This window comes from Culex pipiens, chromosome 3 (assembly GCF_016801865.2).
Source record: "Culex pipiens pallens isolate TS chromosome 3, TS_CPP_V2, whole genome shotgun sequence".
NCBI lineage: Eukaryota > Metazoa > Arthropoda > Insecta > Diptera > Culicidae > Culex > Culex pipiens.
In genome coordinates, this window is record NC_068939.1 from 98448410 (window position 1) to 98471253 (window position 22844).

The 22844-nt window shown below is 41.0% G+C and overlaps 2 protein-coding genes and 1 long non-coding RNA gene across 9 annotated transcripts; all 3 read left to right on the forward strand.

The window, feature by feature from the left end:
• The first annotated feature begins 63 nt into the window (after positions 1 to 63).
• LOC120421394 (ribosome biogenesis protein BMS1 homolog) lies at positions 64 to 3851 on the forward strand. Its single transcript, XM_039584595.1, has 3 exons — positions 64 to 259; positions 343 to 1646; positions 1707 to 3851. The coding sequence occupies exons 1-3, from the start codon at positions 202 to 204 to the stop codon at positions 3795 to 3797; spliced, it is 3453 nt and encodes a 1150-aa protein (XP_039440529.1). The 5' UTR covers positions 64 to 201; the 3' UTR covers positions 3798 to 3851.
• A 1241-nt stretch (positions 3852 to 5092) lies between these two features.
• LOC120421402 (uncharacterized) lies at positions 5093 to 9398 on the forward strand. The gene is made up of 3 exons (XR_005605974.2): positions 5093 to 7827; positions 7902 to 7988; positions 8046 to 9398. It is a non-coding gene; the product is annotated as an uncharacterized LOC120421402 (long non-coding RNA).
• A 7189-nt stretch (positions 9399 to 16587) lies between these two features.
• Positions 16588 to 22167, forward strand: LOC120421407 (lebercilin). 7 transcript variants are annotated; one of them, XM_039584609.2, is made up of 7 exons: positions 16588 to 16895; positions 16996 to 17032; positions 19786 to 19987; positions 20044 to 20300; positions 20659 to 20878; positions 20934 to 21059; positions 21110 to 22167. In XM_039584609.2, the coding sequence occupies exons 2-7, from the start codon at positions 17001 to 17003 to the stop codon at positions 22010 to 22012; spliced, it is 1740 nt and encodes a 579-aa protein (XP_039440543.1). In that variant the 5' UTR covers positions 16588 to 16895; positions 16996 to 17000; the 3' UTR covers positions 22013 to 22167. The 7 variants fall into 7 exon arrangements, with proteins under 7 accessions (XP_039440543.1, XP_039440544.1, XP_039440546.1 ...); XM_039584610.2 differs by having other exon boundaries at positions 21116 to 22167; XM_039584612.2 differs by having other exon boundaries at positions 20934 to 21041.
• Positions 22168 to 22844: the final 677 nt, after the last annotated feature.

Consider the following 22844-nt stretch of genomic DNA (forward strand, 5'->3'; position numbering starts at 1 on the left):
CGTTTACATTTTCAGTGCCGGGTACTTGCTTTGACATTTTCAGCAGAATTTGTAAACATCGTGGACAACCGACGACGTTGTTTTGTTGAGTCTCGCACATGTGCGATCGTCGATTTTAAATTTTCTCCAATTTTTCGAGGATTTTGTAAAGATTCTGTTAATGTAGTAGCTTGATTGCAGTGCGAAATATCCACACCCAGAATGGCCGACGACGGAAACTTTGCGGAAAAACAGAAAACGCACAAAAAGCGGCATGCCGGTAAGTGGAAACTTTTGCCTCGCCTACTCGGTTGATTGTCCCACCTAACCCAACATGATGTTGTTCCGAACTTCTTTCCGCAGGAGTTAAAGCGGACAAGAAAAAGGCCAAAAACAAGCCCACGGACAAGGGCAAGAATGTGAAGGCGTTCGCGATAACGAAGGCGCGCAGCGCGGAGAAGCGGTTCCGCCGGAAGGAGGACATCCTGACCAAGAAGCAGCACATTCCGCTGGTGGACAAAACGCCGGAGGAACCTCCGCCGGTGTTGATTGCGGTGGTGGGGCCGCCGAAGGTGGGCAAGTCCACGTTGATTAACAATTTGATTAAGAACTTTACGCGCACGAATGTAACGAGCGTGAATGGACCGATTACGATAATTACGTCGAAGAAGCGGCGGATTACGTTGATCGAGTGTAACAACGATATCAACAGTATGATTGACGTGGCCAAGTGTGCCGATTTGGTGCTGCTGATGGTGGACGCCAGCTTTGGGTTTGAGATGGAGATTTTCGAGTTTTTGAACATTTGCCAGGTGCACGGAATGCCGAAGATTATGGGCGTGCTGACCCATTTGGACACGATCAAGAGCGCCAAGGCGGTTAAGATGCAGAAGAAGGTGCTGAAGCATCGGTTTTGGACGGAGGTTTATGACGGGGCGAAGCTGTTTTACCTGTCGGGGTTGATCCACGGAGAATATCTGCGGAACGAGATTACGAACCTGGGTCGGTTCATTTCGGTGATGAAGTTCCGTCCGCTGAATTGGCGTGGCGCGCACAGTTACGTGCTGGCGGATCGCATGGAGGACATAACGAACTCGGAGCAGATTAGGCTGAATCCGAAGTGTGACCGGGACGTGGTTCTGTACGGGTACGTGCGCGGGGTTCCGTTGAAGAAGGAGAACATGGTGCATATTGCCGGGTTGGGCGATATGCGGATTGAGGAGTTGAACGGTCTGCCGGATCCGTGTCCGCTGCCGTCGGGAGAGAAGAAGCGGAATTTGCTGGAGAAGGAGCGGTTGTTGTACGCGCCTATGTCCGGAGTTGGTGGGATTGTGTACGATAAGGACGCGGTTTACATTGAGTTGCAGGGTTCGCACAGCCACAAGAGTAACGCGCAGAGCGAGCAGCAGGAGCTGGTCAAGTCCGTGATCGACAAGAAGGAAACGCTGGATGTGCAGATTGAGAACCAGGAGTTCCGGCTGTTTAGCGATGGCGATGTGATCAAGTCGGGCGAGTTCCAGGTTGAGGACGGGCAGGAGGACAGTGAAGATGATGATGATGATGATGAAGACGGGGAACCGGATTCCGGCATGGAAGATTCAGAGGACGAGAGCAGCATGGTGCGAACGACTGCTCGCCGCGGTTGGAACCCGGATGATGAGGATCAGGTAAAAAGACTAACTAAACTTTGAGCGAATCCCTTACTCAAGCTTGTTTTTTCAACACAGGAGGAACAATCCGACGACGGCGACGGAAGTGACGCCGACGAGCTGAGCATCAAAAAGTTCTCCAGCGGGTTTCTCTCTTCGGATGACGAGGACGACGACTCCAATGAGGATGGCAACAACACAGCAGTGCAAAAGAGTTCCCTCGCGTGGAAGGAAGGTCTCGCGTCCAAGGCCCGCAGCGATTATCTGGAACGGCAGTCCTCGAACAAGAACCTGATGAAGCTGGTTTACGGTGCGTTCAGTAAGTTTGCCAAGAAGAAGGAAGCAGCCGAGGAGGAGAACGAAGAAGAGGACGAGTTGCTCGGAGGTCTGTTCAAGAGCTTGGCCCAGAAGCAGGCGGACCTGCAGAAGAAGAAGACCATTCAGGACGTTGACGAGGGGTGCTTCTTCGAGGAGTACGGCGATGGAGTGCGGGATTGGACGGAGGAGGAGAACAAGCGGTTGATTCGGAACTGTTTCGTTACGGGCAAGTGGAAGGCGTCCGAGGACGCGGAAGAGCTGCTGAAGCTGGACGACATGAGCGATGGCGATAGCGAGGTGTTTGGAGATTTTGAAGATTTGGAGACCGGTGAGAAGCACCAGGGAAAGGTGGAGGAGAAGGAAGAGGGCGAGTCGAAAGAAGATGATAATTCTAAGAAGCGAAAGTTGTCGAGGATTGAGGAGAAGAATATGTCCCGGACGGAGTTGATGGCCAAGAAGATGAAGTTGAAAGCCAAGTTTGATTCCGAATACGACAATCCGGAAAAGGACGATCAACACATCGAGGGAGACCACAAATACTACGAAAAGTTGAAGGCTGACGCGCTTCGACAGTCGGAGTTGAACAAGAAAGAGTTTTCCAACCTGGACGAGGACATTCGGCTGAACATCGAAGGCTACCGTGCGGGACTGTACGTTCGGATGAACTTCACCAACGTTCCGTACGAATTCGTTGAGCACTTTGATCCCGCCTTCCCGGTTCTAATCGGTGGCCTCAACATGGCTGAGGAGAACGTCGGATTCGTTAGCTGCAAGGTCAAGAAGCATCGATGGTACAAGAAGATCCTGAAGGCCGGAGATCCGCTCATCATCTCCCTCGGCTGGCGCCGCTTCCAAACCATCCCGATCTTTGCCAAGGTCGAGGACGACTTAAAGCATCGCTACCTCAAGTACACACCCAATCACGTGACGTGCAGCATGACCTTCTGGGGACCAATCACGCCCCAAAACACCGGCGTGCTTGCCATCCAATCGATCGCGTACGACCCGCAAGAAACGAAACGCCTGGGCTTCCGAGTGGCCGCCACCGGCGCCGTCAGCGAAAGCGACAAATCCGCCCAGATCATGAAGAAGCTCAAACTGATCGGAACGCCGTACAAAATCTACAACAAAACCGCCTTCATCCAGGGAATGTTCAACTCCACCCTCGAAGTGGCCAAATTCGAAGGAGCCAAAATCAAAACCGTGTCCGGGATCCGGGGACAAATAAAAAAAGCCGTCCCCCCAGACGGTTCCTTCCGTGCCACCTTCGAAGACCGCATCGTCCTCTCCGACATCGTCTTCTGCCGGACCTGGTTCAAAGTCACCGTGCCCAACTTTTACGCCCCCGTCACGAACCTGCTCCTCCCCCCACAAAAGAAGGCCAAATGGGTCGGCATGAAAACGCTCGGCCAGCTCAAAAAGGACAAGGACATCCACTTCGAGGCCGTCCCCGACAGCTCGTACAAACCGATCGTACGCGAAGACCTCCAGTTCCGCCCGCTCGTCATCCCCAAAAACCTCCAGAAAGCGCTTCCCTACAAGGACAAACCCAAACACGCCCCCCAAAAGTCCAAGACCAAATCCCTGCAAGATGAACGGATCGCCGTGGTCCACTCGCCGCACGAGCAAAAGGTCGCCAAGATGATGAAGATGATCCGGACCAACTACGAGGCCGGGGAGGAGCGGCGCAAGGCGCAGGCCAAGCAAAAGTCGGAGAAATACAAGAAGCAAAAGACGAACGAGAACTTCCGCAAGTTGCAGCGCCAGAAAGAGCTCAAGAAGAAGGTGTTCAAGGCCATCAGCAAGATGGAGGCGAAGCACCAGAGCAAGGCGGCCAAGGGAAGTGATTAGAGGAAATAGAGGAAGTAGTTTTTTTTTCGTAATACAGTTTCAGTGCCTGTCAAATGACTGGATTCTCATTTGTAAGTATCCGAAACTCCTTCAAATAGTTTTAAACTGTTTCTCAAGTATTTTAAGGGTTTCGTAATTTCCGAAGTTCCCTAAGGTCAGATTGTTGCTCGACAAATCAATCAAACCATCCACATTAACAACCCCCGGGTCTTTTGTGGTCTCTATTGCAAGTTTCTGCTCGAACCTAGGAGTCCGAAGGCTTGAATGGGGAGAGTACCCAAACCTCTTTCTACTCCAAGGAACCTTCCACCCCAGTGTTTGAACTGACGACCTTCAGATTGCGAGTCCAACCGCCGCCAGCGATTCCACCAGAGTAGGCTTGGTTTGGTGTGTTGTTTGTACTTATGGCATGGAGACGACTCCTACACCTGGAATGACTTAACGGCCTAACAACAACCAAGGCCGGGACCGACATTTTACTTGCTCATCCGATGGAAGGTTGGAGCAGATGGGAATCGAACCCAGAATCATCCGCTTACAAAGCGGACAGCGTAACCATTCGGCCGCGCACTGCTAAATAAGTGGTGTTATCTTCTGATAGGATTGCCAGATCTAGGTCTTCAAAATGTAAGATAAAATCTCAGATTCAAAATGTCTGAAACTCAAAAAATTTCGAAACTCCAAAAACATTTGATTAAAACAAAATTAATGTTCTAAAATCTTAAAATTCTTAAATTTTTAAATCCTATAACTCTTTTATTTTAAAATTCGGAAATTCTTGAATTGTTAATTTTTTTTTTTATTCTTTAATTCTATAATTGTTTAATTCTTTAATTTTTGAATTCAACAAACATAACATTTTAAGTGCTGCCATTTTTGCCACCGTCTTAAATTACAGAAAATTAGGTAATTTTGGAGCATTGTTGAGTCAGTTTAGGTTAGAGGTCTCAAATTAAAAAAAAATGTGATTCGAATATCCGGAGTGAAATTTTGGCGAGGACTTTGGATAATCGAGTACGAACTATGATTTTGAAATCCCAAGATTTAAGAATTCTTAAAATATTTTTTTTTTTGTTTTTTTTTTATTTTTTAGAACCTTGAATTTTGTTTCTGAATTATAATTTAATATTTTTATTTTTAAATTATAATTTTTTTAAATTTTTGGATTTCATTTTTCTGTTTCTTTTTCGTTTTAATTTTTTTGTTGAATTTTTGAGTTTAAGATTTTTTAGGTGCTTGAGTTTTTAATTCTTTTTTTTTCATTTAATTTTTTTTGAACTTTTAAGCTTCTGAATTTAGGATGTTTTAAATTCTTAATTTGTTATAGTTTGTGAAATTTGTAATTTTAGAATTTTAATTCTTCTTATTTTTTTTAATGATTTTGCCTTCCTCACCTCAATGAGGAAAGGCTATAAAATCACTTGAAAATGAACTTCTTTATTTAACCTCGTAGACCCACCTTCCCGTATACCTATCGACTCAGAATCAAATTCTGAACAAATGTCTGTGCGTGTGTATGCTGTAAGTCCGTGCACCGAAAAATATGCACACGATTATCTCCGGACTGGCAGAACCGATTTTGACGGTTTTGGTCTAATTCGATCCGTCTTGGGGTCCCACAAGACCTTATATAATATTATGAAGTTTAGAAAAGTACTTCAAAAGTTATGCTAAAATAAACCATTTTAGCTAAACTTCGAACGATTGTAAAAAGGGTAGTTTTTGTAAGGAAACTCGTCATGCTTTTAGAATTCATTTTAGGAAGGTATTTAAAATACCTTTCCAACGAGCCCAAAACGTTGAAGATCTGACTACCCTATCAAAAGTTATAACCCCATAAGTGTTATTTATACACTTTTTAGAGGCCGGATCTCACATATTTTGATGAAAACGTTGTCCGGATCTAGCATGCGACCTATCTTAGGATGGGTAATCAAGAGATCTTTCCTAAGAGTCCAAAATATTAAAAATCTGACAATCCTATCAAAAGTTATAAGTACTTTAGTGTTTCTATTATTTTTTTTAGGCCGGATCTCAGCTATTTTGATAAAGTAAGTGTTATTTATACATTTTTTTGAGGCTGTGAAGTGTATTCACTTTATGAATGTTAGGAAGGCACCAACCACCTAAAGGTGGATTATGCAACGTTTTTAGTTTTAAATTTCTATACATCAGTAAACCTTACTCATGCTCAATCAGCTGGTGTATTTGCTTCAGATTTAATTTCGATTTAATCACAATCTATTTTTTGTACATAGCAGGAAAATGTGACAAAAGCCAACTAATCTAATCTAATCTAATCGAACACAAGCGCAGCCAGTCCGAAGAAAGCATCCTGGAAGAACTTGTGGTTAGATTACGCCCCAAGTTCTTTCTTGTCAATATTAATAATTGCAGTACATTCGAGTTACCTCGATAATGTAAAGCAAAAATTAAAGCGGCCAGGCCTACTGCGTTGCATTAACCGCAGAGACAGATTCTGTAAACGGACCACATTTCACAGAATCAACAGGGGAGGAAGGATGCGTGGACATACCGTACCAAACGCTCCGAATAAGTTGGGTGTGGTGTGTTAGTGTAAATTGGCAATTATTTATATTTTAGGGGAGAAGTGGAATTGGAAAATTGGAGTTGAGGAAATTGGGATTGGGGAAATTGGGATTGGGGAAATTGGGATTGGGGAAATTGGGATTGGAGAATAGGAAAGTGAGAATGGGGTAGGAGGGTTATTGAATTTATAATATTTTATTATAATAAAGGGGAATATAGTTAAATAACAAATAATGATGGAAAGCTCTCACCAATGAACAGCAAATCTTCAAAAGACACAGCCAGGTGGGGTCCCGATCGTCAGACCCCAGATTCTTGGCTGTTCCGCTTGCCACCGCCATCACCGTAGTCTGCTCCGTCGTCCTCCTTTTCCACCTCTTAGGGAACTTGCCACGCGGCTGCGTTCCACGTAAAACGGTGCCGGCGCACTAATCCGTGCCCCACGGCTCCGATTCTCTCGCGGGATTTTTACCTTGACGGGGACCGTTCACGCTGTGACCGAGGACCGCCTCGCTAACTGCGCTCGCCACCTTCTCAATTCGGGCCAGGGCCCGCATGCTTCCGGTTGTTGTCTATTTCCCGGTCGAACCATCGCCACCCTGGTCTTTCGGGAAGTTTCGACGGACACCCTGGAACAAGCACCAGTCCTGATTGAACCGTCCTCCTCCAGCACCACGATCCATCCATGTCGAATGTGAGAAAACTGCTTCACTTCCCGACGACTTTAACACATTTTTTAAGACTATTCCAAAATTGGGAAAAATGACGCGGAGCGGAAAAAAAGTTCAACCTCGCGCACCGGTTGCTGCGATCAGGAAAATGTGACAAAAGCCAACGGCAACAAACGCCGGAAGATTCGACTGCAGCTGAATGTCGAAATAATTCAGGACCAAAACTGGACTGAATGGAAGCAGTGGTATATCGATTTTGTGAGTATATGTTCGAGTAATTTCACGTTATAGACATAATTGTACCATGTTCGATAAGTGAGAAATGATAATTATTGGAATTCAGTCAAAATCTAGTGATTTTATAACCACTCCTCATTAAGGTGAGGAAGGCAAAAACGGTTCTGTTTACAAAAGGTGCTTTCTATTTATTGCATACTAAAACTAGATTTATTCGTATGCAAAAGAAAATAACGAAGAAGATGCTTCCGTTTCATTGAATTCCGCGGAAAAAAAATAACCAAATCTTTCAAAAATAACATGCGACAAATATGCGTACAAAAGCAAAACAAAACAAAAGTGAAATATAAATAATGAACAAATTAATCTTTCAGAAATTTTCGACATGCAGAACTGCCGAATGCTTCACGCAAGTTAACGCTGAAGACGACGTAATCAGAGCTGGTGTTTGCAAATATTGCAACAAAGTTGTTCAGATTTTCATAAAAGAAAAAAACGACAAATGGATCCCAAATCTTGCAGGTATCAAGACTCACAGGAAACAATGCAAACCATGTCAGGAGTATTCGAATGTAAGAACATTTGTTTGATATAAAATTATTTCTTTTTATAACGTTTCAATTTTAATTTTAATGTAACAAAAAAGACGTACTATAAATGCACGTCCATGAGCATGCCTCGAGTCGAGTCCGTGACGGATCCTTATGAATGGCCTGAATGGTTTACCAATTTTGTAAGTATTTCTATTACGAAAGCAAGTATACAATAGTTCAACATAATAATATTACAGGCCACCGACATTTCACATCGGCAGGCTCGATTTTTTTTGCCAGTTCCTGTTGAAATAACGGACAAAAAGTTTGCTGTATGCAAGGAATGTAACCGCGACGTTCTGGTGTACGAGCGCAAAGGTGAAAAGTAGATGTATAAGGTCAACAATTTTTACGAGCACAAGGAAAAATGCCCCCCTGTCAAAGCGGTCATTGACGTAAGATTTAACAATAATGTTTGCAAATATCTCCAAGAACCGCAATAAAGCGAGCAAATGTGTCGTGCTTCTTGAAGACTGCCGAAACAGCGATTGACTTATTCTTAAATACCAACGAGTGGTAACTGTTATTATTATTTAACTAAACAACTAAACTCCCAAGCTCGAGAAAAAAGGGGGAACGAACAATGTAATTTCCTGAAGAGAAATAAGGTTTTATTTCGGTTTGTTTGTTTTGATTTATTTTTAGTGCGATTTTATCCTCAGACGCTCTGTTGAATTTGGTGTTCGATGTTGTTTTCAAACTATTTTGTTTTTATACTGTTATTGTTATACTGTTGAATGCTTTTCATTGAAATATTTTTTTGCTTATTAATAAATAAACTAATAAAACATAATGTTCTGCCGTCGTTTTTGGATAAACAAGCAAAAACAGCCACGTCAATGTCACCCCGTTTTATGGTTTACTAGTTCAATGCAACGACGGAACAGGCAACGGCTGGACTAGCAACGGCTGGACTGGCAACGGCTGGACTGGCAACGGCTGAACTGGCAACGACGGAACAGGCAACGGCTGGACTGGCAACGGCTGGATTGGCAACGGCTGGACTGGCAACGGCTGTTGAAACTGACAGGCAACGGCTGGACTAGCAACGGCTGGACTGGCAACGGCTGGATTGGCAACGGCTGGACTGGCACAGCTGGTCAGGCAACGGCGGGGAAGCCGACACCGACGTCTAATTGTAGAATGGTGTGAAGAATAAAAACGAAGTTTAGTGATTGTTTCAAAAATGTCAGAAATGCCTAAATCTAAAGTTGAAACTGACAGGCAACGACGGAACAGGCAACGGCTGGACCGGCAACGGCTGAACTGGCAACGACGGAACAGGCAACGGCTGGACTGGCAACGGCTGGATTGGCAACGGCTGGATTGGCAACGGCTGGACTGGCAACGGCTGTTGAAACTGACAGGCAACGGCTGGACTAGCAACGGCTGGACTGGCAACGGCTGGACTGGCACAGCTGGTCAGGCAACGGCGGGGAAGCCGACACCGACGTCTAATTGTAGAATGGTGTGAAGAATAAAAACGAAGTTTAGTGATTGATTCAAAAATGTCAGAAATGCCTAAATCTAAAGTTGAAACTGACAGGCAACGACGGAACAGGCAACGGCTGGACTGGCAACGGCTGGATTGGCAACGGCTGGTCAGGCAACGGCTGGACTGGCAACGGCTGGTCAGGCAACGGCTGGACTGGCAACGGCTGGTCAGGCAACGGCGGGGAAGCCGACACCGAAGTCTTATTGTAGAATGGTGTGAAGAAAAAAAAACTACCTGTTCTTACCTGTTTTCGGATCTATCAGGTTATAGTCATCGCAATCTGCCTGAAACAGTTTGTAGAAATGTTTATCCTTGTAGAAGTGACATTCTCTCTTCACGTTCTGTTCCAAAGAGTCAGAGGTCAAATGTTCATACGTAAAACACGACACCTTGCGCAAGTTATCGTACAGGAGTGTGTACCCATCAAACTCAACCAACTGATAAAGGCAAGGTATCTTTGAATTATGCCGAGGTAACCCTACGACCCCCTGAACTCTTCTATTCTCCAACCACAACGCAGTTTGCTCAGCTGTAAAGTGAACCGCTTTCTTCAACATCTTAGTCGACTTGTATGCAGCTTTTGCCACAACCGCATTTATTGGAACCATATCTTTCTTGAAAGCATCCGGTAACTCTCTCAAAACTTCTGCGATGATACAGGAGGCTTTTGATATGGCTGTGGTAGTAACGCTCTCAACAACCATCAGCGGTTCAAGCAAGACTGAGTATAGTGCTGTCGAAATTACCGATGGCACAAAACCCACTCTCAAAAACAAATCGCAAACAGATTTTTTTGACGAACCCGGATCAAAAACTTTAGCGCGAGTAAGTTTGAGGTCTTCATGCAGTTGAGCAACTTCCGTCGGTGTGTGTGTCGGTGATTGAGCAGAATCGGCGTAAGCGTCCGTTTTGTCTTCTTCTTCGTGAAAATTGTGTAGAACTCACTCTTAAAAAACTCTTCGAGTAATTCCTCGGAGGTTTAGTTCTTTGCTGGTTCGACTGCAATATTTTTATCATCTTCCGGTTCCTCTGCTGCTGTCTGGTTCTGATCGGTTTCCATTGCTGGGTCCACTGCTGCTGGCTGGTCCTGATCAGTTCCCATTGCTGTCTGGCCCTGTGCAGCTTGCAAAGCTTTCGGTTTCGTTCGGATCGTCGGCACGGCGTTTTTTTATAACGCCAGACCTTGCGGTTCGCCCAATGTTTGATCGGTGGGATCAACATTTCTGGTTCGAAATGTTCGGTACAAATCCCAGCGCTCTGAGGGAGTTTCTTATCTGGATCTTCAAAGCCGCAGAAATCAATCCGCTGGCTAAGAAGAAGTCCATCCTTCGGAAACTTGAAGATTCCCACGTCTTCGGGACAGTACTTATCACGATTGTTTGTACAACCGGTCACGTAGCATTTGTTCACCATGGCTTGAAAAAAAAATGTTTGGAAAATGTTTAAAAATTGTTCAATTCAATCAGACTAAAGCTATTTTATTGGTCTTGACAAAAATTTCAGGTTAGATTTTATTATGTCATTAAGGTGACGACTTCCATCATTGCCATGAATTTTCGTTAAACGAATAGAATAGGGAATAGCATATAATTCTCCAAAAAAAATCTAATGTTTGTATATCTTCGACGTTTAGTTACACATGGTGTCGATCCAAATTCCAAAATAAAATTCCCTGACCTCTCCAGACCACCAATTATTTTTTAAGAAGTTAAGAATTTAAGAATTTAAGAATTTAAAAATTTAAGAATTAAAGAACTTAAGAATTTAAGAATTTAAGAACTTAAGAATTTATAAATTTAAGAATTTAAGAATTAAAGAACTTAAGAATTTTAAAATTTAAGAATTTAAGAATTAAAGAACTTAAGAATTTAAGAATTTAAGAATTTAAGAATTTAAGAATTTAAGAATTTAAGAATTTAATAATTTAATAATTTAAGAATTTAAGAATTAAAGAACTTAAGAATTTAAAAATTTAAGAATTTAAGAATTTAAGAATTTAATAATTTAAGAATTTAAGAATTTAAGAATTTAAGAATAATATTCTTTTTGTTCTCTTGATTGTTTTTATTTTATTTTTTTATTTTTGAATACCCGAGCAGACGGAAATAACGGGTAAATAACATTTTTTAGTATTTGAAAATACTAGGCCAATAACATTAAATGTTATTTATAACAAGATTTGTTATTCGCCGTTACGATTTTTTTGTTATTGGATTGTTATTGTAATAACAGACTAATAACATTTTAAGTTATTCTTCGAACAAATCTTTGTTATTATTTTTTGTTATTTTAACAACTAATCCGATCATCCCAATAACAGTTGGCGGTATTCTTCCATAACAAAAAATGTTATTCCAAAGTTGTTTTGGCTTTCAACCAATATCAGACCAATAACAAATTTTGTTATCATAACATAAACTGTTATGCAGGCCAAGTGCGAATGATTCTGATGATATCTCTTCAGTTGACGCTCAGGCGAGGAACATCCTGGAAGGAGCGTCACTGACTACGTCCGTAGTCCTGTTAGATCTTTCTTGATCAGGACAGTATAGCTCTGGTTCCTTGCAAGTGTCCTATTTTCTTACCTCCACGTTGGCTTGGTTTTCATGATGACCTAGCTGGTGGCCTGTGGAAACGGATCGTAAACCTTTGACCAGCGAGGGTCAGAGTCGAGACGGCTAGAAGAAAGGGGCGCGCCAATGTGGGAAAGGGAAGTTTGTTGTGATTGTAGACGGTATTGTTTAGATTCGCAGTATGTTGAGTCAACTGCTGTGGATGTACCTGAATGTTGCAGAACGGGGTTTCCTCTCTCTTTTCCATTTCCAGCTACCATCTATCATCTGTTTATTTTGTTTCACTGATTTTCTTAAACGGCTTTTGTTTACTATTCTCCTTTTGATTTCGATTTTACTTATTTGATTCTCTTACTTCTCAACGCTTTTCCACTCTATTTTACTAATTGATGCTGCTGCAACAAACTGTCTGCTTTCCCTTAATTTGGCAGCGATGTCAATTTTGTTTATCATGTGCCTTTTCTTTATTTATCTATTTCAATAATTTCTCATCTTCCCTGTAAATTGCCCTCAATACAATCTAAGCATGTTTGTTACCTCTATTTATTAACTATTGTTAATTTCTTTATCTTCTTCATAAATTACTATCTTTCTTTTACTATTGATTCTTTACATAGTATATTTCTTTCACTGTCCATTGTTTTGAAACTTCACCTTTTTCTTAAGCAAGTGAGGTTCGAGCCCTGACTCAATTTATGAAATGATTAAAGGATTAACGCAAATATTACTATTGTACTTTTGAAAAACTTTTATAAAATGCTTAGGACCAAAATATTGTAACAAAACACCGCGACAAAAGAAATAGCAACAGATAAACACGACTCAACAATAGGGAAGAGTTCAGGAGAAAACAATACACAGTAAATAACAATTAGTTTTTGAATTCAAACTAAAAATATAACAGTTTTGCTTTATGAAAGTTGATAGGCACACTATAAATGGTTAGGCGCTTATACTTACATCAAACCCTACGTAATGTACCACCCCCGGCCGAGTTAAAATGCGTAACCGGAAAAGAAGGTGTGCATGCCTGGCACGAACACTCAAAGCGTGTTCTAGCGTGTTGCTCGTACTGACTCAGAGTAAGGGTGAGATGTAGGTGTAAGGGCAGTGCGTGTTCGTCGGGAACCTGGTGCATAAGATCGGTCAAGGCCCGTTCTTACACTGAAAATTGCGAATTGCGAATAACATAAACTGTTATTAAATTCTTATGCTAAAATGGATTTTGCAAGAATATTCCATAACACTTTCTGTTATTTTAACAGTATTTGTTATTGAAATGGCATGAATTTAGTTATTACCGTCTGTTCGGGTATTGATATCTTTGATTTTTGTTTTCAGATTTTCTAAATTTTTTAATTTAAAAAATTCGGATCTTTTAATTTCTTTTTTAATATGAATTTTTTTTTGGGTTTTTAAATACTATTTTCCCTAAGTTTATTTCCTAATTTCTGATTCATCCAATTTTGAATGTTGGAGTGGTAATTTTTGAATGTTTTGATTTTTTTTATTTTTCTTCAAGAATGTTCAAATTAAAAAAAAACATTTCTACTGGTTGAACCGCATCTAAAATTCAAAGGCGGAGAAGCTTCTGTTACGTCCAATCAATAAATAAGGATAAAAAACTCAAAACTTTAAAGAAATTAAATATTCAGAGTCAGTATTTTTAAAAATGAGTTGAGTGTAGTCCGTAACAACCCTGTTTATTCCATAAATTTTTGTTTGATTTCTTTAATTCTTGAATTCAATTCTTTAATTTTGAATTCCATTTCACCATCACTATTTTGCTTACGTTTTGAGAAAAAATAAAAATTTAGATAACGAATACTAAAGTAAAATTTTGGAAAATTTTCTAACCTTACATTTTTTTAGAATTTTAGAATAATAATTTAAAAAATTAAGAAATCAACAATTCCAAAATATCAGAAATTCAAAATTAAAAAAAATAGAATCTTTATGCTTCAGAATTTTAGATTTTTTTCGAATTTTTAACTTTTGATTTTTTAAATCATTCAATTTTTCTGACAAAATGTATGATTTTCTCTATGGTCCCTATATGCTAAGCAAACGACCAATTTTAGAACAAATCTCTGAGGATGGTGGGGCAACTGCCTCATATTGTCCCACCCTGTGTGCGCTAGTAATTTGTAATTTTCAGTTGAACGGAAATCCAAATCAAATCCAAATTATTTGATTTTTAAACCTAAACATATTGCAAACAAGCTAGGCGCTTTTCATCGTGACCCTTTTCTTAAGCATTTTTTTATATGGAGTTCTGCGTTCCTTCCGGACTGACCAATATAACAATTTAAATATTTTCAATGTTGCAAAGTTTGGCCTGGAAAACATTCAAATACATCAAGGGCGAATTTTCAAAAAGAAATGAAATTTTGTAGTAATATTTTTAAGATCATCGAAATTCCCTGACCCAGCTTAAAATTCCCTGACTTTCCCTGACTTTTCCAGGTCAAATAAAATTCCCTGACAATTCCAGGTTTTCCCTGACTTTTCCAGAAATCGACACCATGTTACAGCTCATAAAAAGCCTTTTCAACCTAAATTTAGTAACAAATAGCTCGATAGGAAGTGAGCAAGCAAGTTTCTATCAAAGGTTAAAAAAGGGGTTTAAATATTGCCACTAGCGTGCCCAGCTCTTTGAGGAAGGTGGGGCAATAATATGGACGTTTTAAACAAAACGTAATTTGTGGACACCCCCTGACCAAATTTAGAACAAATTTCTGTGGATGGTGGGGCAGTTGCCCCATGTTGCCCCACCCTGTGCACGCTAGTGAATATTGCAAATCAGCAAATTATATGGAGTTAAGACCGACCGCTTAATAATGCCAAACATATGAGAATTTCCCTTAAATGCACGTGTTGATACTTTTTGGTAACGAATTTCCTCTACCTTATAGTTAAGTTATGAAAATCATCATTTCAATTATTGCCATCCAGGAAGTGAATCACAACATTATAAAATTGTTGAGACACACAAAAAAGCATCAAGGTACCACCTGCATATTATGCTGATTAATTTTGGTGCAACAACCGAACCAGACAAAAGTAACTTTTTACAAAAGTTTTGTGCCCTAATGAAATGGAAGGCACGCTTTTCGGTGCTGGGACCGAGTCGGCTTTTTAAATTGCTTCATACTACAAACTAGACGTATCTGTACTTTTCTACAACTGTCTCTGTGTCTGTCTGCGTTTGCAGCGAAAACAGTTTTTTTTGTCATGGTATAGAATGTATGGGCAAATAAAATTAGGCAAAGCTTGAAATTAATTAACTACATTTCTCTTGTACTAAGCTTGCTGGGATTCCTATCTAGTTAGCATAAGAGAGCACAGAGGCATCAATTTACTGCCCCTGTTTGCGAAAATGTCCCATATGCATTTTTTTAAAATTGAGTAAATGAGTTTCAAAGTTTTAAAAAATAATTATCAATTTACCGTCATCTGGGGCGAATCGGGACACATGGGGCGAATTGTAACAGTAGTTTTAGCATTGTCATTGTCAATCGATCGGGCGTCGAAAATCGATCGTCCATGATTTTTTTGCAGATTTTTCGAATGAATATTGCTCGAGAAATGATTTGGGAACGAAGCTGGATTTGTCGTCGGAGCCAAAAGCAAACCCTATACCTTTCTTTAGTAAGAAAGGCAAAAATGGAAATTTTCTAAAATCTGAACGGTAAATCCGAATGAGGTCAAATTTCGTCTAGATTATGATATGGAGAAAAAAATAGATAAAATGCCAAAGGAATAGTTTTGGCATTCGGTGAAAGTTGGCTTTTACCTTTTTTAGGGGCTTTTCCCCCTCACAGTGAATTAGTCCTCAAGCTGTAAATCAAGAACCACATTACCGACATGGATGAAAATTTGGGAGGATGTAGGGCTCGAAAAATGCAATTCTTTGGATAAGTAAACGATTTCAATACTTCAATTTTCTACCGAATTTTCATTTGAAAATCGCCTGATCAGGTGAAAACACACTCCGAGTCCCCATAAAAAATGGATAAATTCAAATTTGGTATGGAACTGGTTCAGGTTCAGCACATCCCCTTTTAAATGCGCCTTAAGAGAGCTTTAATCCATAATGTGGGCTCTGAGAAACCCCCTACCACAAAATTGAGCACTTTTTTACCACACACGGACGTCACGCGTGCTCTACAGTAAATTAAGCGCCAAAATTCGGATATTGAAGATAAACCAATTCTGTCATTGTCAATCGATCGGGCGTCGAAAATCGATCGTCCATGATTTTTTGCAGATTTTTCGAATGAATATTGCTCGAGAAATGATTTGGGAACGAAGCTGGATTTGGCGTCGGAGCCAAAAGCAAACCCTATACCTTTCTTTAGTAAGAAAGGCAAAAAGACAAAAAAAAACAAACATTGGTTTTTAGATCACAAGTTTTAAATCTAATTGAAACATAATTCAATAATATGCCCTTATTCATCAGCCCAGTCATGAGGCATATAGATTAGATAGATGCACTAAATGCAGATCAAATGGATTGTAAAAGGCTTTTTGAACAAAAATATTTTTTCCAAAAGAAATCTAAAACCATAACAACCCTGCCTTTCGTCGATAAAAATCTGGGAAAATCGACCAAAGCTCTGTCGGAAAAACCTAAGTAGATTTCAACCAAGGAACCGATTCATTGACGGTTACCCATGGTTACGAAGCAAAACAAACAACCGCAGGATCCCAACGTGTGTCGTGTTGCAGTCGAGTTCGGAAATCAGCTGAGAAGAAAATTTGCATTTTTACACAGCGAAAACGGTCCATTGTAAATTAATTACAGCATAAGTGGTGTCTTTGCGGGAAGCCGGGTGTGGATTGGCTGGCAAACTGTTTGAATTTGGCGCGCAACGGCTCAAAAAAGCTGAACGGTGAAAGAGCTCCTTTTCGTTTCCGGTTTGCTGTCCTGCGGAATAACCGATTGATCCGAAAATGTCATCCAGTATGCGGTCATCGTGAGTATTTCAGTAAATGTCTTTGATTTTTACTTAAAAGTGGCTATTCTCTTGAGAAATCAGTTTAAAATTAATGAAACGCGTAATTTTTCGCATGCAGCAAGGATGCTCAAAACTTCGTTAGGCGTTGAAACGGGGTAAATATTCCTAATTGAAATCATAAACAAGTTTTACATTGTCCATTTTTCATTTTGCCTTTTTATTTGTGGGTATGCGTAGAAAGTGAATTTTATTTATTTACAATACTCCTTTCGTTCATGTTTCCTTGGAGAATTGAAAATAGCACTAGCGTTTTCTTTCTTTCAATGTCGTTCCAGGATTTGCTTAATTTTGAATAGTTTTCTTTTATAACTATTTCCGTTAATAAAATTTCAAACATATTGTGTTGCCAATGTTCGCATAAATGTCCTATATGCAAAGACAGTAAGCTGAGCACAAATAGTTTTCTTTTTTTATTTTCATTTTGGAAGTCGAATTCGTATCTAGACGCGAACAATTTATTACAATAAGTTTGATGCGCCTGTACGATTTTTACAAGAACCGCAAAGTTGACTGATATTCTTGAAAATGTCATAAACTTTAATGTGTAGTTTTTATGGAAGACCGGATTTTTTAGAACTTTGAAAACATAGAAAAATACTTCTGATTTTTTTTATAAACGTGGGTGGTCAAGCTTGGTCATGACTTCTACAGGTAAAAAGTCATGGCAACAAGTTGCAAATAGAAGAATTTTACAGCACGAGTCGTACATTTATCTAATGAGTTTTGCCTTTGGTTTTTCCAAGTTGGAATAGGATGAGTGCTAAAAAACTCATATTTTGCATCCAGTTGATTTTTTTTTGTATTTCTGGAAATCACCCATGAATTTGCTTTTTTTTTCTTCTGTGAAACGTTTGTTTTTTCCGCTTGAACAATGTCGAAAAGTGATACTTTTCTATACAAGAACCGCAATAGTTCGAAGGACGCCGCTAGGAGCATTAGAATGCATGTCTCAACATCTGAAACCTAGAAATTAATAAAATGCTCAAAATTCGTTCAGCGGACGGTGAACCTTATCCAAAATCAGGACCAAAGATATTCAAAAAGGATTAGAACTGATTTAACGGAACATTAGCCATAATGGCATGTGTTGCCTTATTTAACTGTGGTTGTCCCCTACGCCTGGGGAAAACAGGCAAACAAGGTTTCGACAGTTTTAAAGTCCAGACTCGATTATCCGAAGTTCGATTATGCGGAGGTTTATATGGAGTTTGGATAGTCGAATCACGAACATTTTATTTTTATTTTTGTTGTTTTGACATCAAATTTGAGTTCTGAGACCCCATTTCAGACAAATTTGAATTGTTTATTGCCTGTTACAAAACAAAATGCATTTTTTTTATATTATGAAGCTCGACAATAAAAAATCAGACAACAAAAAAAAAAGATTTTTCATGTTTCGAGTATCCGAAGTTTTCACTATTCGAAGTAAATTTTATCCGAAACCTTCGGATAATCGAGTCTGGACTGTACTTTAAAACTTATAAATATTCCTTCATTTATAAACAACTCGAGATGTTTTTTATGTTCTACGGTATGTTGGAGACAAAGTAGGTGAAATTTAAATTATTCCGCATTGATTCTATCGATTAGTTGATTTCTCTGATGGTGTTTTGATATCGGAAAACTGCAAAAGTGTTGAGGTTTGGCCGAAAAACTTAGCGTACTGAAAGTGGGCATAATTATCCACCTACAACTTTGTCGAAAACAACAAATCGATTAAAAAATCAGTTCTCAAGGTAAAGTTTTTAGGATATTTTAACAGCATTTTTGTATGGACAGCTGCCAACACTCTATGGAGACTTGTAGTTATGGACTAACCGAGAGACTAACTAATGAAGCAGAATGTCTTTCTTTCGTAAAAAAAAATCTGAATAAACAAAAATTAAGAAAAAACTGTTGCCCAAAGCCTCAAAAAATTGTCATTAGGATTTACAGCGTGAAATCACGAGCGCACACGCACACACATTTTTAATGAGACACACGTGAAAAAATGTAATCAGGACAGCCAAGCTGTCATATTTCTAACCTAAAAATTGAGTCGGCGTAAAACCTAATAGGTTTTCATGGTTTCTAATAGCCAGGCCTACTGCGTAAAGTTAATCGCAAAGATGATGCGTTAAAGTCGTGGTTAAAGTGGATTGAGTTTGAGCATAAATGTTAAAACAACAATACAGTTCTGAATCTGCAGTGTGGGCAGAAACGTAAGGATCCTTCTCTCACGTTCATATTTGTTTGGGTACTAAATCGATGATGAACTCTATGCTAATAGTCATAGTGAAGTTTTGGTGATCATGAACTCTCGGGAATTGAAAATAATCACCAAGATGTTACTTTTCTAAAGATTATAAAACTATTTTTTATTAACATCTTCTAAAACTCCTCGTTGCCAATCCACCCTCACTTTCAACTGGAGTGAATCATGCACCAATAACAAACCAACCGCCACGTGAATATGGACATGCTTTTTCGATCGGAGCACTGTTCCTTTCAATCAACCCCACTTGCCATCCTTGCACCCCATCAAGCACGGAAGCACACCCTTGAAAGGGATTCATGTTTGCCCCCGGTAGTAACATAAAAACGATTCACCTAGTAACGGGACGACTAGATACGGCCATAATTGTTAGCCAAGTCAGTTTTAGTTGCTTGCTAGCCGTTCGTCACGCCGGTGTTTCGTGAAACGTTTTAAAAATTCAAACCCACTTTCACTCTTAGTCCTTTTGAGTGCTGATTGAATTGATTAATTATAGATTCGTCCTTGCTTTTCGTTCAAAATGAGGTTAACCGTGATGTGGTTCAACTAAGTCGTTTAAACGTATTAAACTAACTTTTGTCTGTTTAATTTCAGGATTTCTATGCGAAGCATGGAGAGTTTGTACTCGAACAAGAGCTCCAACTTTTCGGCCCTGCACCGGAGGAAGGCGATCGCTGCCAGGCAACCGGCGATTGTGATTTCTAGCAACGATGTCCGACATCGGGTCATGTCGGCGCGAGTTTTGCGCTTCAAGCAGCTGCAGAACCAGCTCGAAGCGGCGCACCAAACCATTGCCGTAAGAAGAGACTTTTGATCTTAGTTAGGTCTTAGTAAAGTTTGATATTTCTGTAGGAACTGACCAAGGACAACCGGCTGCTGCGGGCACTCCAGAAACGTCAAGATTCTGCACTGTCCAAGTACGAGAATTCGAACGCAGAATTGCCAAAACTGCTGCACTCACATGCGGAAGAGATTCGGACGCACCAGACGAAGGCGCGGAATTTGCTGAACCAGAACAAGGAACTGATTAACAAGTTGAAGCAGAAAGATGCTCACATTCTAACTATTACCGACCAGAACAAGCACCTGATTCAGCTGAACAAGGACAAGTAAGATTAGTGTAAGGTCCCGGCGTAACGGACGCAGCTTGTTGGCTGCCAGTCATCCTCCCGACCACCCCTGACCTACAGTCCGTCGCCGATTCCTCTGCGGATCCTTCGGAACCTGATTCCGGTACCTCTCGAACCACTCGCGTCGCAACACCACTCCGCGCAACGTGCACTTCCACTCCCCGTTCATCCATGACTGTCAGTCTCTTGTTCCTACTCTCCCGCCCACTGTCGCTCTTCTCTCCCACGACTACCACTGACACACCTCATGTGCCAAGGGGTATCACACTCGAAGGGATCAGACCCTACAATTAGTTTGGTAAGAATTTGCTTAGAATTATTTAAAAATCTCTTCCAGACATCTCGAGGAACGCGAACGGTTAGCGGAGCGTGTGCGTGATCTCGAAACGCGTTTAATCGAAAAGGACAACGATACCAAGCTGCTGGCCCGAAGGCTGCAGCTCGAGACGAAGAACTTCAAGGCACAGCTCCAGCAGGAGGTGCTCAAACAGCGGGAAATTGCGCAAAAGCTGGAACGAGCGCACCACGAGATTCAACGGCTGAACTCGGTTATTGAGGTATGAAGATTATTAATTGTAGTTTATGTTATTGCTGAAATTTCTACGTTTTAAGATCTACGAAAAACGAACTCCGTCAACGCTGCTGAAAAACAGCAATTATCTGATGAAACCGTCAAAACCCACGTCTGGCCAGTTGGCACGACTTCCCAACGGATCACCGGTGAGGCCGGCGTTCCCGGTACGAGCATCACATCATTTCACCGCCAGCTTTCTAATCAATCCTTTCAGTTACAGAACCTCGCAGAACCGGCTCCGGTGACCAACATGGAAATTGCCCCCAAACGAATCCCCGACGAGGGTGGTGACGGTGACCACAAGCTGCCCAGCCCAAAAACGCTGGAACCCCTGAACAGCAGCATGGTGGATCCAACGCCCGCCGTAACGCCGGCAAAATCCAGCAAGATTAAGAAGCGCCACAACACGGTTCGAGTGCACGAGGAGAAGAACCTCAACGGAACCGACAAGGACCCAAACCAGCAACATCAGTTTGACGAGTCATTCTGCAAGGATTTCAATCAGTACGCGCTCCAGCAGGAGGCAGAATTCGACCAGGCAATCGAAAGTGAGCTGTTCAAGCTGAAGAAGGACATTCCCTTCAGCAACGGATCGACAACGGACAGTTTACTTCAGCGCAGGAACAAGAAACTATACCAAACCACGGAAGTCTCATACGAAGACGATTACGAGCCAGATTCTTCGCCCGAGAAGGGTCGGGCCAAAATAACCGAAATCTACGACCACAAAGCGCACATCAGCGAACTGGAAGAGCAAATCCGTAACATGGGAGGACCGCTGATGAACGGATCGCTCGGTAAGGACACGAAGCTCAAAGCGCGGAAGGCGAGCGCCTCTTCCGGCGATACCGACCAAGAATCAAACAGCAGCACCACCGTCTCAAGGGATTCGTCCTCGAAAGAGTTTGAATCGATGAAGCGGGAAATTCGGGAAAGCATCCTGAAAAAGGAGAGCCTGCTGGATTCGTTTTGTGACGAAATCAACGGGAAAGATTCGCACAAATCGCTCAGCATGCGAACGAAGGAAAGCCAGAAGCGAGCTCAGATTGATCCGAAGAAAAAGAAGAATCTGCTCGAGGCGCTGAAGGCCATCGACGGAGAGGGCGTTGAGAAGTGAGATGGGAAGCGAAAATGTGCTTTATTTTATGATGTACGCGTTTGTGTGTGCTAGGAGCATACGTTAATCACGCTTTCTTCAGTGAGTGACGATTTGAATGTATATATTTTTACGATTGTATTCTGTGGAAAAATATATTTTGTAAACAACTATAATTTCATGTCTATTTATTTAGTCCTGGTCAAACGGTATTGGAATCAGAAACTTTGCTTTCGATTTGTTCTCCTTACTATTCACTTAGTCGGTCGCCAACAATGCTTCCAAAAGCTTCAAAAAACGAGAAAAAATGTTTTCGATTAAAGAAACCAAGAGTCCTGATTACTCCAAAATGATTCATTCACTCGCGAGTACAAATTTAACGCAACGCAAAACTGCTCTGATTGATTCCTACCGTTTCACTATGGGGTATTTCCATATAAGCGAGCGGCCAAAAATATTTTTTTGCTTTTTTGTGACTTTTTTGTGTTGTTTGTACTTAGGGGTCGTGCATAAACCACGTGGCCTTTTTTTGGAGAATTTTTGACTCCCCCCTCATGGTTTTTCGTGGTTTCACGCCAACCCCTCCCCCCCCCCCCCCCTATATGGCCACGTGGCTTTTTCCTCCCAGGTGAAAAATCTTTAAAAAAAACCAAATTAGTATAGATTTCAAAAATGTTTATCCACAAATGATGTACCGTCAGTGATGGTGACTTTTGGTCAAAAAACGATATTAATGTTGTTATTTTAAGGCAATAAAAACATTTCAAATTATATCGAAATAAATATTGTTGGGGAATGCTCCTGAATTTACCAACATTTTCCCAGAATATGGCTAGTATAATCACACCGTTCA